The sequence below is a fragment of the Microcebus murinus genome, chromosome 1 (genome assembly GCF_040939455.1).
Source record: "Microcebus murinus isolate Inina chromosome 1, M.murinus_Inina_mat1.0, whole genome shotgun sequence".
Classification (NCBI taxonomy): Eukaryota; Metazoa; Chordata; class Mammalia; order Primates; family Cheirogaleidae; genus Microcebus; species Microcebus murinus.
Genome location: NC_134104.1, coordinates 74,977,203 through 74,994,883, shown reverse-complemented (window position 1 = coordinate 74,994,883; position 17,681 = coordinate 74,977,203). Strand labels below are relative to the sequence as shown.

General features: G+C 37.6%; 1 protein-coding gene and 1 long non-coding RNA gene across 13 annotated transcripts in view; one reads left to right on the top strand and one right to left on the bottom strand.

Moving 5' to 3' along the window:
- The window catches only part of LPP (LIM domain containing preferred translocation partner in lipoma), a 669,323-nt gene extending 652,060 nt beyond the window's left edge, over positions 1-17,263 (top strand). For all 9 annotated transcript variants that reach the window (XM_076003023.1, XM_076003032.1, XM_020286688.2 and 6 more), the window contains 2 exons: positions 183-303; positions 3,206-17,263. In XM_076003023.1, coding sequence (XP_075859138.1) covers positions 183-303; positions 3,206-3,334 — 250 coding nt within the window. In that variant the 3' untranslated portion in view covers positions 3,335-17,263. The remainder of the gene's footprint in view (positions 1-182; positions 304-3,205) is intronic.
- Positions 1-17,681, bottom strand: part of LOC105860436 (uncharacterized) — a 61,113-nt gene that overhangs the window by 19,977 nt on the left and 23,455 nt on the right. The gene's annotated exons all lie outside the window — the stretch shown is intronic.

Below are 17,681 nucleotides of genomic sequence, written 5' to 3'. Positions count from 1 at the left end.
GGGGGGGAGGGGGACTGCAGATCTAGAGAACCTCACAGCCCACAGTCTAACTCCCTCATTTTACAGATGAGGAAGCAGATCCCCTGACTCCTGGTTTCAACCTTTCCTTTTTACCTCTGTGTCTCCCCTCTTCATGGGTGCTTATGCTCAGTATCTAACCAGCACTCTCTCTCCATTTTCAGGAAATTTGCCCCCCGATGTTCTGTGTGCAAGGAGCCTATCATGCCAGCCCCTGGCCAGGAGGAGACTGTCCGTATCGTGGCCCTGGATCGCGATTTCCATGTTCAATGCTACCGGTGTGAGGTCTGGTCGAGGCCCCTGCCCTGCCCAGTCTATGGCAGGCACTGAACTGCCTATTAATGCTTGGTTTTCATGAACATAGCAATTTTTAAATATGAAAAGGACCTGAGTACCTGTGGTCATAGGACCTGAGTTTTAGATTTGACATTGGCGTTTTATGTAAGTGACATTGGATGAGTCACTTTACCTGTCTCAGTCTCACCTGTAAAAAAAGATTCAAATTCTTAACTCCCCCAAATATGGGTATGGGACTAAAATACAAAATTGCATATTAAAGGACATTGTGAATTGTAAACTGCTAAGTTAGTGAGAAATGGTATCATTATTATCCTGAACCTTTAAGTTTGACTCTGGTACTTTGGTTAACTACTCCCATGGGGCAGAGACCCCATTGTCACCACTGAGAAGGATAGGAATTCATTCATTTCAGAGCAGTTAGAATTTCTTGTTCAAAGTCATGGAGATTAATTTATTGACTAGTAAGCACTGACTGAGTGCCAAAAACAAGGGGTCCGATGGCTGCTAAGCACTACAGGAGAGGCACGCACAAGGTGCTATCAGAATATGCCAAACAGACCTGCAATCCAGGCTGGAAGTGACAAGGAACGCTTCTCAGAGGAAGTCGGCTAAAACTTAAGGGACATGCTGCCCTTAAGACAAAGGAAAGCAAGTCTTTCCCCCTACAATTTGGGTATCAAAAGGGTACCACATTCAGATAGTGATTTTAAAATGTTTTCTTATCTTGGTTCTGTAAATTGCCCAACCCCCTCCTTTTAAGTAGTTTTCTTGCAGCTCTTAGGAGTATAGTACTTTTCAACCTCTTTGTCTATCCACAAGGGATAATATGGACTTCCTTATGCCCACCTCCTCACGAGACTGGTCTAGGAGACCTTCCCAGGACACAGGCTGGCAGGGCTGCGAGGGCCGCCCTGGCTCTCTGAGACTACATCCATTTCGTTCACTGCCTTAGCTATAATCGACCATCTGTTTTATGTAGTGTGCTTTGTTTTGCCCTAGAGCCCAAGTTGCATGCCTCTCTCTGGCCTCTCTCTTAACATAAGAACAGATAATAAAAATTAACCAGCTTTTACCCAGGGTTTTATGACTAGGGAAGCAAAGAGAACAATGTCCAGTCATCATCTTTAAAATGACCCAAATAGTAAGTGTGTAAAGAGCTGATAGATATTTTAGAGATTTTACTGATGGAGAAACTAAGGCTTAAAGAAGAAAGGCTCCCAACATTCCTCACATGCTTGATATTACATACCAATACCAGGAGGCTCGGACTTTTAATGGTTTTGGCTTCTGTGCTAAGAGTTGCAGCAAATGTGCCTTCCCTCCTCCTGAATTAAACGGGAGCTGCACAAATTAGGTTTGCTTTAAAATGCTGAGAATTTTTTTGAGAAACAAAACTATGAAACGGGAAGAACACTGAATTAGAAGAGAACAGACCACTGTTCTAGTGCTGCTATGCACTCTGTAGACACTGCAAAGATCACTTCCCTCCCTGTTCCTCCCCTGCCCCCCTTGAGGAGAGGGGCAGCAGTTGTACCCTACTGGCAAGGTTCCTTTTCCCTCTTAACATTCATGGCCTTGATGGTTCCAGTGCTGTGGGTAACTCTGAGCTCCAGGGGTCCAGATGACTATAGAGATTCACTCATTAAAGCCTTAAAACTATACTATGAAATATCCTTCCTTTTTTTTTATTGTGATGAAGATCTTTTGTTTAGTTCCATTGCTTAGTTACCCAAATTGTTCTAGAGCTGCAGTATAGCTGCAGGTTCTTTTTGGTAAAGCCAAACTTCCTGTGGAGCATAACCATTGCTGCTGTTGTCTTCTGGGCAACGCCGTGTTCGAATTTCAATTTCATTATATGTCCAATGCAGACACGTGCTTCCCTGACCTCCTTGCCACTGTGGAAGACAGCAGAGGTGGGGTTAGCAGCAGGTGTGGCCTTTTAGAATTTGTACTAAAGTTAGCAAGGACACACACCACAAGATGAAGTACTGTATATTTATTTTCCAAAGAAACTTCCAAAGACAATGGCCAGCATTTAACTGTTATATAACACTTTCTGAAATGGACCCTCAGAAGCACTGTCAACAGTAGTATAATCCTTTACAGTTACGCAATTCTTTGCATTTTTTCAAAGTACACTCACATCCGTATTATCCTCTTTGATCTTCCCAACAGCTTGGTAAAGTAGAAAATGCAGGAATTATTTTCAGAGTGGCAGTCAGCCTGTGTGCAGTGATACAGGCAGTATCAAACTAAGGGTGGTGCTCAGGGGACCTGTCTCCCAGTCTAGAACTTATTACTCCATGATATCTCCTTTAGAAAGTACAGCAAACCATTGTTCCCCACAGACTTTAGGATTTTTAATGTCTTAACTACAACTGGAGTAAATATGTAGCACCCTTTGGTGAGTTTTCTGCTTGGCAGAAATCACTCTACCCAGAAATGGCCAAAAAATTCCATTCCTGCACCTGTACATTCCTTCTGAGAGATCCATAAACTAATGATAGAGGGTAAAGATGAATTAGCAGTTAGGAACCTATTCTTATTTTCTCTCCTTGTTGTAGTTTGGGTGGGAAAGCAAACCACTACGTGGGAGCCTAGACTTGTGGACTCTCCTCTTCCTGTACCTGTATTTCATTACAAGTAACCTTAGGGAGGTCATTTTACTCCATTTGTATTTGTGTCCCCAATCTCTAATTCAGTTTAATTCAAGATATACTATGAATATGTTATATAGTAGGAGAAGGGATACAGGGGTTGGCAGAATATGAGCAGGAAAGATAGTGGGCATATACAACCACTAGAATAGAAAGCTAAAGAATTTGGTCTTCATATATGTACTTTACATATTCACTTACATTGTTTCCATCTGTCTTCTTTTCTCTAGGATTGTGGTGGCCTCCTGTCTGAAGGAGACAACCAAGGCTGCTACCCACTGGATGGACACATCCTTTGCAAGACCTGCAATTCTGCCCGCATCAGGGTGTTGACCGCCAAGGCGAGCACTGACCTTTAGATTCAGTCACCTGTTTAGCTAGTTAGTGGATGGTGCTGAGAAGAATGAAACACAAGAAAAAGCTAAGAAAAGAAATAGTAAAATAGAGGAAAGGCAATCAAATTGTGGGATGGTCTTGGTTCTTCATCTGCTATTAATCTTTCATTAGAAACACAAATTATCAGGTTGTTTTTTTTTTAAGTTCTTACCAAATACACATTTCACATTTAATCATGTAGGACCTTGATGGGCCTTTGTTCCCAAGGACTTCCACATTTTTGCACAGATTATGCTCCATCCCATTCACTTCTGCATTCCTGTAACTTTTAATCCCTATGTTTGTCTCACTTTTCATCTGGTTGAATGGCTTTTTTTAGTGTGGTATTTGCTGTCACACAGTTTTTCCTGGGTGAGTCTGCCAGCTCACAGGTGCTTTTAGGCTTGATGTCTCCATCCTATCATTTCCACATTGCCTGTGATCATAAAGGGTAGCCATTCTTTTGCTATGTATTGAAACTATATTTTTCTATTGCTCTATACCACTCATACCCCTTGGGGGAAAAGTACATGATTTTGTGTTAGGCTATAAAGAATTTAAAAGTTGTAAATTGCATAAGATAAAATAAGCCCCAATTTAATTTGTAACCATCCAAATTCACAGTCTGTAGTGACCAGTGGTCAAGGCTCATTTGAAAATATTTATTGGCCTATGGCTAATAAGTGGTGAAAGAGAACCAAGATTTAATCTTTTTTGAAGAAATTATAAGTGGGATATGCTGAAAAAAGCATTTTGGGGTATGTTTAAAAAGTCCATTATTATGTCACAACATTACCTTAAGATTTTCATCTTCCACACTAACTTGACATCATAATACAAATTTGATTTCCTCTAGAATATAACATTTCCAATATAGTCCCACTTTTCATCTTAGAAATATTGTCATTTTTTTCCTAATAGTCAATACAAGTATCAAAATTAACTTTTTCTCTAGAGGAAGATAGCTATAAAAAAGAGTTCAAAATCTATTCTTTTATTTTCTTTTCCCCAGGCCCAAGTCCTTTTTGCCTGACAATTGTACATCAGGGCATATAAAATAAATTGTGCAGTTTTGTTTAGTTTACTTATAAAAGAGAGGAAAGCTTAAAAAGATTGTGAAACCACAGTTTCATTATTCTCATAATCCTTCTGCAACTCAAATTACATATTGCAGGAGACATTTTCATATCATCGATGTGACATTTATACCACACTTTCAAAGACAATCACTGAAAAAAAATTGTCTTTCTGGAGCTAAAAATATGCAGAGTCTCTGCCTAGAATCTTTATTCAGATTCTTTATTAGCCAGTGAAACACTTGCTTGCCAACTGTAGAACCATACTTATTAAGTTCTAACATGTTGCATTTAAGGAGAGACACCTAGCTTAGTAGTGGCAAGTTGCCATTTTATAAACTAATTAAGTATTTTGGATTGAGATTTTTTTAAACCTTTCTTCAAATCTTCTACAAACATATACTTTTAAATTATGGAGTATTTTAAATATACAAAAAATTATAAATAATATAATGAATCCCTGTATACCTAGCAGTCATTTTAAGAAATCAGATATAACAAATGTAATTCCATCATCCTGTGTACCTTTCCCTTATTCCATGAATATCTTTTTCTTGATTATGAAGTAATAGTTTCCTAGTCTGATTTTTTTTAATTTTAACATCCCAAACAAAAAATGAAAAATTATTGGTATATGTTTTAAATCATAACCTATACCTCAGGAATTCCAATTAAATTTATTTTACTTGAATAGGGATAATCATAAAAGTGATTCTTTTTTTTTTAAGAAGAAATTCTTATGCCTATGGTCACTACAGCTCATGTAAATTAATCTGTAGATCATTTGCTTTTGTCACTAGTTTTATGTTAGAACCACCAACCTTATAGATTATAAGAGCCTCTTTTGACCACTGTCTTTTTCTTACCTTGCTTCTCTTACCTTTGATCTTATATTTCTCATAATGTGAAACATAATTACATTCACTTAGGGTCAGCATGTGAGTTTTAGGATACAATAGCAACTGTGTCTCTGAATTCCAGTCTTCCAACTTAAAGGCCACATCATGCTGATGACCTCAAAGAACACTGACTATTACACAATAGAGGTGATAATATAATCTGAATTGATTCAGTAACATGTTTTCTATGAAATGCTTGGAGAAAATTCTCTTTAATCCAAAGCAAAGAGTCCAATTTATTGAGGGATAGATTTTTATCTCATAAAGTGATCATATTATTATAAATTTTGCCAAAAGAAGAATTTATGAAATATTTATACTATAAAAATACAATAGCATTCTACTTGCTTGTTACATTTAATTCCTCATGTAACTGAATGTTTACATGCCAAAAGAAAAAATTATAAGAAAATGCTGTCACAAACCCATCACTGTGGCATTGCCAGCAGAATACTGCTTGCTTCCAGTCTTTATAGTGCATTCTTATCACATAACCTCAGAGTATCTTTACCAAAGATTTTTAAAGTGAATCTCTTTTTAATATAGACTTATACATTTATAATAATGAATGTGCACACATACATATGCAGAAATATTTAGATTTAGATTTTTTCCTTTCATAAGATATAATAAAGGATCCTACCATATTTTATTCCAAGATTTCTTGAATATATGATTTATATTGCTTTCTTGTCTTTTCTATTAATCATTTGATCTAAACAATGCCAAGTCACTCTTTACTGTTTTAGTTACATGAAATTTTGCCTGTAACAGAGATATAAAGATCATATTACCTTCATGATTATAATCATACTGTCTTTTGATATATTGTACTATCATTTAAATACACAAGTAATAGAAAAACCTCATAAAGTTTATAACAAAGTTTGTAAAAAACATACTGGTTTTAAAAAATTGTCAAGAATATAAATATTTGGTATTCTGTGTAACAAGACATGGAAAAGGAAGAAAACCCACTAGGTCATGGGCTCTGCAGACCATTTCAAAATAAGATTTATTAATTGTTGGGGTCCTCAGATCATGCCGATTGAACGTGGAGTCTCATTGGCAAACAAAATTGCCTTTAAAACTCAAAAATAAGTCATGTGTCCCAACACAAGACATTAGGTTGTGAGATGCTGACATATCTGCAGCTCATAGTTGTGGGTTCTTTTTCTTGCCATTGTTGTTTCTGTAGGCGTAACTTCTCTGATCAAAATTACTTTATTGGATGTATGCTGATTAATGAGGTGGACTTATCAACACCATCATTGTTTTCTGTGAAAGATTCTGCAAAGATGTTTATGGTGAGGTTTAAAGGATATAAAACTCTAACTACAGTTAAACAACTCTTTTATATTTGGGTCCAGAGGAAGAAAGAGAGTGCTTATTCCATGGGGCTTTAGTAGAGTTCACAGAATATAACAGGACTCTAAAAACACAACTTCCAAACATTTTCCTAGTTAGTACAAATCCTATTAATGTGAACCAGCCGGGAATAACAGTGTTATTTCTATTTGATATGGTTTGGGCTTCTCTTGTCAAATCTTTGTCAGCTGTCCCCTGATCCCTCCATTATCGTGTTTTGAAGGGTGTTGGGGAAATTATGGCAGCTGCTAGGGAGATCAGGGAAACACTGATATAACCTCACAGCCCCTCGCCATTCCTCTTGGCTTGAAAAGGCCTTATTTTTTCATATACATTTCTAGAAATATTGCTATTCTACCTTAGTATTTCACATTTGTAGTTTAAACAAGCGATTGTCCATCTGTTGCCTAGAGCTATAGTACATGTGTGTTATGAATGAAATATGACAGCATGTTCCATACCCCTGCTTTAGCCATCTGTAGGAAACCAGCAAACTGAAAAAGATATACCTCTACAAAATGTGCCTCAAGTCCATTTCTTGGGATCACTCATTTGATGCACGCTCATGGCAGACAACCAGAGAGCAGCATATATTTGTGCCTTATTTTCAAAGAATCTATTTATACTTCTATGAATATTTTACTGAAGAGTCAATAATATAAATAATAACCCCCAAATCTCAAAGATATTCTCATCAAGAAGTTAAACAAAACCCAGAGAAGTCTGAACTTTCCATCTTAATATATTCTAACGGTATTTCTTTTCTCCTTGTCTTGGGAGTATCTCATAGGTCCCTAAAGTTAGTAAAGCATTCTTATGCCAGAAGGTGATATATTGGATGTTGTTAGTGTTTATGATTTGATCTTCCTCTGGTTGTAGTCTTATAATGAAGACAGAGACTTCAACTTGAGCTTTTAACACCCATGCTGCATATCAATTTTTTAATTGCCTTAGTTTTATTTGTTTGTTTAACAATAGAATAAGTTGGACATTCTGGTTCTGAGTGAGGAATCAATATGGGGCAGCCATAAACATTTCAGGCCAAGTTATTTACTTGATAGGTAACAAGGATGAAACTTTTCTCATGAGGCTGTTGTTGAGTTAGCATAGCTTTATTTCAAACATGTAGAAAGTTATCTGAGACTGGGACTTAGGATTTTTCCTCTCTTTCTCTCTCTCTCCCTTCCTTTCTCCCTGCTTCTTCCTTCTTTTCTTACCTTCTTCTCTACTTTCCTTACTTCCTTCATTTATTCTCTCCATCCTACTTATTAATGCTGTGGTGCTTGGACTTTTTACAAATTAAATAGATGCATTGTGAACTTCATGGGATTATGGTCATACTAAAGTGGGGGTTACCAAAAAATATTTGTGGCATCCTTAAAATCTTCCTTTAAAAGGGCATATTTTTCAGGTTGTGTTTATTCAGAAAATGAAGTGAGATCATAGTCTTTCCGTTTTATTTTAATAAATTTTCACTAGGACTCAGATCATAGATTTTTGGCAAATTCAGTTATGACTGATATAGTTTTCTCAGCTATATGCAAAGTGATTTTTCTAAGGCCAGGTTAAGATTTTTTAAAATAAAGCGTTTTGACCACAAAACAACCATATTTTTCACGGTGGCATATTATTTTATTCCATTGGAACTTGACTGTTTTCTTTATGACAAGGAAAAACTATTATAATATATTTCTAGAATTTTAACACAAATTAGCACTTAGCCCATGGTAATAATATGAAATCCTAATAGTTGAATCAATAGGTCAGCAATAGGTCAGCACCAGAGTTTTTCTTAGAACCCAGATTGCAGGAATATTTTCCCTTCAATACAGAAAAGAAAGACACTAATTCCTTTCTTTACTTCCCCGGTTCATGTGCAAAAAGTTGTATACTCTAATTTAGTTACAACATGCTTGTGCCTTATTCTATGGAGAGAGATGAATTTTTATTCAACTGATTGACCTTTTCCCCTTGACATTACAATTTATTTCTGATTGTTATTTACAGCAGTATCTAACCACACTAATAAATATCTTTATTTTTAGTCTTTGTTAAAAATAAAAATTAACATTCTACAAACACTTATATATACTGGAGGGGGGGGCAGGGGAGGACTCTGCAGCTAGTTCCTTTGCAATACTTCAGGATGCCTGAGTTAAGCCTTCCCTGATATATGGCTTTGTAAATTTTTCTAAGATATTCATCCACTTATGGCCAAAAGAAGGCTTTGTTCATTTAACTTGGGTAGACATTTACCTCACATACCAAAACAGAAACCTTATTCAACAGGCACTAATGTATTCAACTTGACACTGAATGTGCCATCTAAATTCAGTTCTCAACCCTAGGAGTAGAATGTTCTACCAAGAATGAGACAGGAGACATCATGTCCTCTTATGTTCTATACCAGTGTAGAGAGTTATAGTTGACCCCAAACACTAGTAATATTCCTAGATAAATATAGAATCATGGGCATTTTTAAAGCTCTAAATCTCCTCTGTTGTTATTTTCCTGACAAATTATCATCCCAAATGTTCTTAATCTTCTCCTGTATGTAGTTCTGCTCACAGCATTCAATTCTAGCTCTATAACTACATAAAACAAGTATAATGTCTAAATCTTTTTTTTTGTTTGTTTTTTTGAGACAGAGTCTCACTTTGTTGCCCAGGCTAGAGTGAGTGCCGTGGCATCAGCCTAGCTCACAGCAACCTCAAACTCCTGGGCTCAAGCAATCCTTCTGCCTCAGCCTCCCGAGTAGCTGGGACTACAGGCATGCGCCACCATGCCTGGCTAATTTTTTTCAATATATATTAGTTGGCCAATTAATTTCTTTCTATTTATAGTAGAGACGGGGTCTCGCTCTTGCTCAGGCTGGTTTCGCACTCCTGACCTCGAGCAATGCGCCCGCCTCGGCCTCCCAGAGTGCTAGGATTACAGACATGAGCCCCTGCGCCCGGCCTAATGTCTAAATCTTTGCCTCTTTAGGTCTGGTATCATCAGCTCTTTCAACCTTCCTTCATTTATTGACTCACTGTCAAGTCCCATCATTTTTTTGCTTCTTCATTGAACAGTAGACCCAAAAATATTTTCTAATTTTCAGTCTCTCAATGAAACTTAGCAATCACTTTGAGTCAGGCTAGGTGAAAACACTTTCTTTAGGGTTGAAAGTAAATGGAATTGAAGTCACCTAAAGGAAATTTCCTCCAAGGACTCATACCCAGAAGGGTGAAAGCTGGATAAGAACACATCTCCCAAGTGTGCAGACAGTCTTCTTCCTTTGTGTTCTGTACTGTTTTTGATGTTGCCAAAATCAATGTCATTCTTAAAACAGTATGTAAGTCAATGCATATGCCACCCAGGAGATTCCCACTTCTTGTGTCAATTTGTAGTCTATTCAGCCTTTTCTCTTTATCCTTGTTTTCTCAAAAATAGGATTCATCCTGTCCATGTTTCCATACTGAGTTTGGGAAAGGAATTCTGGACACATTACAGGTTGATTGATTTTAAGATTCACTTCCATTCATTCTGTGCTCAACTATTTGTGCCTAAGGGTGTTGCACTTTAGACCAAGTAAGCATCTTCCCTGTGTGATCGATTAGGTACTATCCTTAGGAGTCCATATTTTCTCTTTCTTTTTGTCCTCCCAAGATCCTTATCCCTTACTCATCTCCTCAGTTTAATAATGACCAACTAATCACTGTAAGAGAATCAACCCTAAGTAACTGATTCAGGACAACTATAATAAAATCAAACAGGTTCAGTCTGTACTTACTCTGTAGGAAGGAATATGACATCAGGAAGAGTAGTTTTTCCCAATGGCATCAACAAGGCTTCATGGAGGGCATGAAATTTGATAAGAAATCTTGAGCTGATTCATTGACTTGATTTAGAAGTTGAGGAAAACACAGGCTATTTTCAAAGAACACATTCTGTGTTGGCTAAAATATCACAGATTCTGGAATTTCCTCCTTAATAGGAGAAACAGCTTTCAGATATTAATATTTAGGGTCAATGGCAAGGAAAAGGCATAGATGAAGGCTAAATTGTTACTTGCTCTTCCATCTCTTTATAATCATTTTGTTCAATGCTCCTCCATCTTTAAAACAGAACCAAACTTTGGGGCTTATCTTCTCTTTGGTGCCATGCAAAACTACCTTGTAGTACATAATAAAATGTTGCTTTTCTCCCTTCTCCCTCCATTTTCCTTCCATATATATTTAGTTTGTTTTGGGGAAATACATTACTTAAAAAAAAAAAAACAGCTTTGACTTCTAGCTCAAGATTATAAAAATCTTTAAATGTCTCTAAAAGTAGTCTGAAAGATTTTCTGAGTGTCAGACATTAGAGTTTATGAGTTTTTTGTTGTTGGTTGTACTTTCTTATTCAGAAGACAAATTGTTCTGACAGTTGTTATATAGTTTCATGCCTTCCCCCAGTAACTAACCCATGAACTATACTCTCCATTTATCTGAGGTGCTGAGACTGACCTTAAAAATGTTGGGAAATGACAGAGTATAATCTCCAGTTCTAACGAGGAAAAAGTCAAAAGCAAAAGATAGTCGTACTTTAAAAACTCATTAATTCTGGTCAGTTTTGGAATGCAAAGGATATCATTCTTGAAGGAAAGAGTTATGGTATGCTATAGTTTTTATGTAGAAATGTATACATTCTTTCATTATTGCCCTGGACTACTACTGAGTATTCCTTAATTTCGGGGAGGACAATGATTGTGGCTTTTTCTACCCCAGCTTTGAATTAAAGAGCCATCTATGCAGAACCTGCCATCATCTCCTGGGAAGGACCTGGGGGTGGCTTTCTGAGCTCTAAAATAATAATTACTAAGAGAGCTTACAAACTGCTTTCACACAGAAGGCAGACCTGAGAGGAAGGTTATTAATTAGCCCTATCCTAGAAGAGAAAAGGAGGCTCAGAATTGTTAAGTGATTTGCCCAAAGCAATACAGCTGTTAAGTGGCAGATCTGGAGACATACCCATTTCTCTTGCAAGTCCAGTACTCTCTCCAGGTAGCCACTGTCAGGGCCGAAATACCCCCGAGGACAGTATATGATTCTCACAGGCTACTGGGCCCCCAGCCCTGTTGAAAGGCATCCAGGAAAATTCATGTAGACCATGTGGCTGAGTGGCAAATCCACTTGTGTACCGTGGTGTTTGAGATCATTGAGAGCTTGCACGTATCGCTGTCACCTTGTGGGAAACCACCAGGTATCCTGTCTGATAGGTACTGTGATGAAGTTGGTGGTGAAAGGCCACCAACGAGAACAAACAAACTGGCACTGTGAAACACATTGCAGAAAATTTCCCCAGAGAGACTTGGTTTATATTACATTAACTGAACACCTCTCTAGAACTGTCAGGTTCAGAATATCAACTGAGACCATATCATTTGGAATTCACTGGCATGCAGAGGTGACTTGATCTTAAGAGAAACCTCTCTCCTATGGGCCACAATGTTTGTTCCGCAGAAGCAGAAATTGCTGAAGGTAAACAATGCATATTAGTCTTTCTCTCAGTTCACATTTACTAAAAGCACACCAAGTATAAGTTGCTGCAACTGGCATTTCTAATCCAACCAACCCATGACCTAGAAATGTCTGTGAGCAAATGCTATGGGACTGATGGCATTTCTGAAATTTGGTCTTTGCCATTTGATAGACTGGGCTTCCCCGGCTGCTGTAGTTTTGTGATTTGTGTATTCTCATTACAAGGAGTTTGGTGTACCATGTTATTTCATACTACCTACTTGGAAGCCTCCATGTATATTCTAGAAGTTGCTCTAGGTAGCAGTTCAACAACTGGGTGTTCCTTCTCTTGAGCTGCGTCCCTTAGGAAGCTGTGAGTTTGGGAGTGTGCTCTTCACCTTTTATTTATTCTCATTTCTCTCTTCTAGTTTGCTATGAGTTGAAATCTATGAAGTGATTGAAAAAATTCTTTTCTCCACATTAAATCTCTTGCATTACATCCAGGAAGCCTTTCAAATGATCTTACCTAGTAAGTTGTCTAAGGCATTTTCCCTCCCTAAGGTAACATCTCATCCATCAAGCTAGTATGGTCATTCATCTGCTTATTCCCGGGGATTAAAGAGAGCCAAGTGAGGTAACGAAAGGCTCCTCACCCCTTAGTGTGAGGGGTGAGTCCTTACACGTGAGGCATACAGGAGACACCAGCAGGGCTATTAGAGTGGTTGAGATGGCACATTCAAAGTCTAGAAAGGTGCCTGCCTACCTTCTGGGAGGTTTGATGAATGTTATGGCCCATGGAGTGGAAAACGATTCTTGTAGAGTAGATGGAGTACCCTCACCCCAGGAATGGAAAAATAGAAGAAACATTTTGAACACTTCTCAGAATTACCTATGTGAGTAGACCTTAGTAGAGACCCACTTGGGTGGAACCTGTGATGTCTTGTTAGAGGGAAGAAAAGGACGATAAGATGGTGTGTGTGCAAAAGCAGCCCTTAAAAAAATATTAAAAAACCTGAATGTTCAAATACCTTTATAAATCAGCCACAAACACTAATTCATGTTTACATAATGTATAGGAAAAGCTAATAAAAATATTCTTTCACTCTGTGCAACATAGTCCCCCATATTTAGGGAAAATACAATTGTGTTGTCTTTAAAACATATACACATAGACACATCTTCCAAGAAAGCTGATACTTCAAAAAATAAATCTTATTTTAAAACACTTGAGATTTTTTTTAGGCCAGGAAATTAATAAATCCTAGACCTGACCCATTTTTGTAACTGCTGCAAAGAAAAGAAAAAGCTATTTAAATTTTGTATAGATCCTTTATGTCTTAAAATATGCCAAAGCAACTGAGGTGGGGGTGGAAACTAAGCATTTATCTCCCTTGTCTGATTCCCTGGTTATATTTCTACCTTTGAGGAAAGGGGGAAGAATTATTCCTGGACTGTATTATTGATTCACTGTGTTGCCACTTTGTATGGTGCCTACTTTACTCCATACTGAGGCATAGGATTATAGTTGCATTCTTGACTCCATTTCTTCCATCAAGAGGGAGTAAATATTAAGTCTGAGTACCTTTCCTCACCAAATTATTTAACTCCATTTCTGAACTAGTTTGAGAAATGCAAAATGGGAAGAGCTAGCTTTTCCTAGATAAATTTCTAATTTTTTTTCCATAGGAGACTTAAGAATAGAAAACAATCCATTTCTTTCTCATCTCTCTTACTTTTTGGGTGACAGTGATGCTCACATAGTAATTGTAAACCAGAAGTGGGAGAATTTGCCAGGTTATGATGTATCTGCCCCATGTGTCTCATTCCTTGAATTACAGACTTGAGAGGAATGGGGATTTTTGTCATTTAAATGCCAACAATAGGAATGGCCTCATATTTTAACTTTCACATAATAAAAGAAGTCATATTTAGGAAGTTTGCATTTCACTAATCCTGTATACTTTCTGCTTACTTCTTAGAAGAATGTCAAATGCATCAGTATATCAGGGTTACATTGCCACAAATAGTTCAAGTGCCTTATACCTCCCTAGCTAGGTAGCACAGTGAAACTAGCATGGGCTGCTGTGCCATCCTTCTGGCTCAACTGAAGTCTGAACTGAGGTGTCTCCTTTATGAAAGAGATTTATGACCCTAGAAACCAAATCTTATCATCAATATTTTACAGTGAGGTAGTAGCAAAAATCATTTTTAAATGATTTTGTTCCTTCTACTACCCATTTTTCCTCTTGGGAAACCTGATGAGCAAATTATCCAAGACTTTTTTCTTTATTAAACAAAGTCAGAATATTTCCTCTCTAAAAATCTGAATTATGCCCTCATTCTTTTTCAGGAAACATATTAAAGAGCAAACAGAATTAAAGATGACACTTGATTGTCTGATTCTTTGGCATGAATTAAATTACCTTGTGGTTTAATATGCCTTAAGCAAGAATTTAAACTTAGACGTAAAACTTTTATAGCTGGATGTAGCATTGAACATTTATATGTTACCTATGCAATGAACTACTTTTTTTTTTGTTCTCTTTTATCTTTTAACCTACACCTTTATCATTACTCTAAGAAATTTGTGATTTCTCTTTTTCTACTGCTAAGTAAGGGAATATGTGCAATTATGAGACATACAAAACAAGGAAAGGGCAAGAATTTTCTAAGTAGCCAATCTGTGTCACAAGGGAGACCTGACAGGAAGATGCAGGGCCTGAGGATAGTAATCTTCCCTGAGCCACACACACAAGCTTTTATTTCGTGGCTTCTCTCCTTCTGTGCCATCACCTTTGAGAAAAACGATTGCACCTTCTCCAAGTCTGCCTTTTTAACAGCTACAGTTGAGTTGGCAAGACTTCCCCAGCTCTGAATATAGCCATTTGCCGACTCTGGCCTCTTTGCGAGACTGACTCAAATCTGTGATCTTCTGTTCAGCATACACATCAGCAAAGTGAGAAGATGAGCACTAAATATAGGCTCTATTAACTTTACTTTTAGATTTACTGCCTTCAAAAAGTGCCTATTCTGAGAAACACAAACGTTATTCCTACATATGTATGTACACACGGTACCCAGAGTCGTACTGTGCAGCTTTCAAAAACATACCATCAGAAGGAGTAGGTGCTGCGATAAGGAAACCTTGCCAAACGGAAGAAAGTCACTCACTTCCAATATCCCCTTTCGAGCGGCTACCGTGAAACCGGCTGCGAACACATTCCCTGAGCATTCCTTGCTGATACAGCTCCTTTATATTTATATCCTGCTGCATGGTGGCATATTGCTGAGGTTTCCTGTACTCTGTTTCAAGGGAATATATTCTTTATGGAATTGGAGCATTTAGTCAGGAAAAAAATTTTGAAGAGAATTAATAGAGCCATGGTCTGTATTAGGATGTGTGTCATATGTTTGTTTTATAAACTAAGCATTTGGTGGGTTTACAGTGTTAGAGTGTCAACACATTTTTTTCTCCTTTTATCTCTCAGGCTAACATCAGATAAAAAAAAAAAAACAAAAAAAACCTAAAGTCTTGGCTGTGGGGAATGGAGGCTTGGGAGGCCAAATGGCCTTGCCAGATCCTCAGAGCATTTTTACTTTGACTCCTAAAAATAGTAGTACATGTCCCTTGATGACTTTTGTTTCCATAGTTCTGTCACTGACAGAAGAACTGTAGATACTGCTGATGGAGCAGCAGCATGGCACCGAATACTGGCTTCTGACTGAGTGGTAGCGATAGGAGAGGGCCCAGGTCAATAGGACGAGGTAGACAGTTCATGATTGTGGGAGAAGAGTTGAAGGGAGGACGTGCTTCCAAAAATGATCGTTCTCAATGTGTCGTCTGACTCAACCAGCTGGCAGATTACACTTGCCAAGCTGCTGCCTTTCCTTCTAAGTCAGTTGGCTCCATATTCGCTTGAATATGCCTCTCTTTGGGGAAAGTGAGATGCCTCCACTTACCCCTTATCCGAGGAAGCACTTGGGGTCTTCTTGGTCACAACACTGTCTTCTACCCCACCCAGCTTCACCAAATGGAAGTAAACAGGGACAAGCTATGGAAGATGGATTTTATGCCATTGCAGTCAGCCACCATTCTGTTTTCCTTGTAAGTAGCCCCATTTCATAAAGTAGGGTGAGAATAAAGCAGATCGCTGTTTTGTAATTTCAAGAGTGTGACCCCTCTGCTTTAGTCGTTGTCATTGTATGAGACCAGTTGACTCTGGAGAAAGAATGATACTTCTCACTAAAAATCTGTTCTTTCTGTTTGTGTTCCTTTTCTGTTTTTGCCTTATCCAATTTCAACACTAGTCATTATTATTATTATTATTTAGCTTTTTAGAGAGTCAGACTTTAGTGCTAGATAAGAGTTCAAACATTTCTGTATGATGTCGTAAGGACACTGGGATGCAGAGGTTTTTCTCCTTGGAAACAAATGGACTGGGGAAAATGCAAAATGGCTTTGCTCTGGGTTTCAATCTGATGATCACAACCATGAGAGATAGTTTTATGTAAAGATTAAATGTTATTTACAAGTGGATAGACAAAGGACAAGGGGGAGAGAGCAAGAAGATAGGTTTTCTCCATGCTAAATGTGTCTACTAAGAATGTCTACTAGCTAAGCACAATCATAGCCCCACCATGATCTGCTGCTAGTCTGAATAACATTCCCTGACTTTGGGAAAGGCACACAGAAACATACAGGGAATACGCCTTTTTTCATAAGTAAGATACTGACAGAGCCATGGTATTCCTAAAATATAGGTTTTTCTTTGTTGTCTTATTCTTAGCAAATTGCATTTATCACTACATTATGAACCATCACTGACATATCCAAAATAGCACACATGGTTCATTATGAAAATAAGAGAATAAAACCTGTTATAAGTAAGTGATTTGGGTACTTTCTTTTGTGTTTATGCATGATCCAACTATATTAAAACATGTTTCTATTTACCCTCTATCAGTTTTTTCTATCAATTATGTTTTTCCAATGCTCTATAAGAATAAATATGAAAATTATATTTCTTTTTTCTGTAAAAGAACTGCAATTACTTTATTATATTTAGAAATCAAATAAACTTCTTATTACATTTACTTGCCTATGTTTGGAATTCTTTTTAAGTTGGATAATCTCTGTTTCCTTTTCTTCTAACCCCCTTTACTGTGATTCATTTTTTACATCATTTGCTTTCCATATGGTCTTCTGAGAAAGGGAACGTCGCTCAGAACAAACATGATGCCACAAGAGTATAAGAGTACCCACCCTTCTCCACTGTGAGTATCGAAGAACTTATAGTCAGCTGTGTTCTAAAATGACTTGACCACTCTGTCTTAATCTTGCAATACAGAATTTTCCCTTTTTAAAGCTGAATCCAGGTAAGTGGGTCCCTTGGGGTAGGGGTAGGGTGTTCTACATGCTCATCAGAAGTAACTGGCTTTTTCACACTTTTATTCTATCTGTGCTATGCATAGTTTTTTTAAACACTGAGAATCTGCTCTGTATTAGGC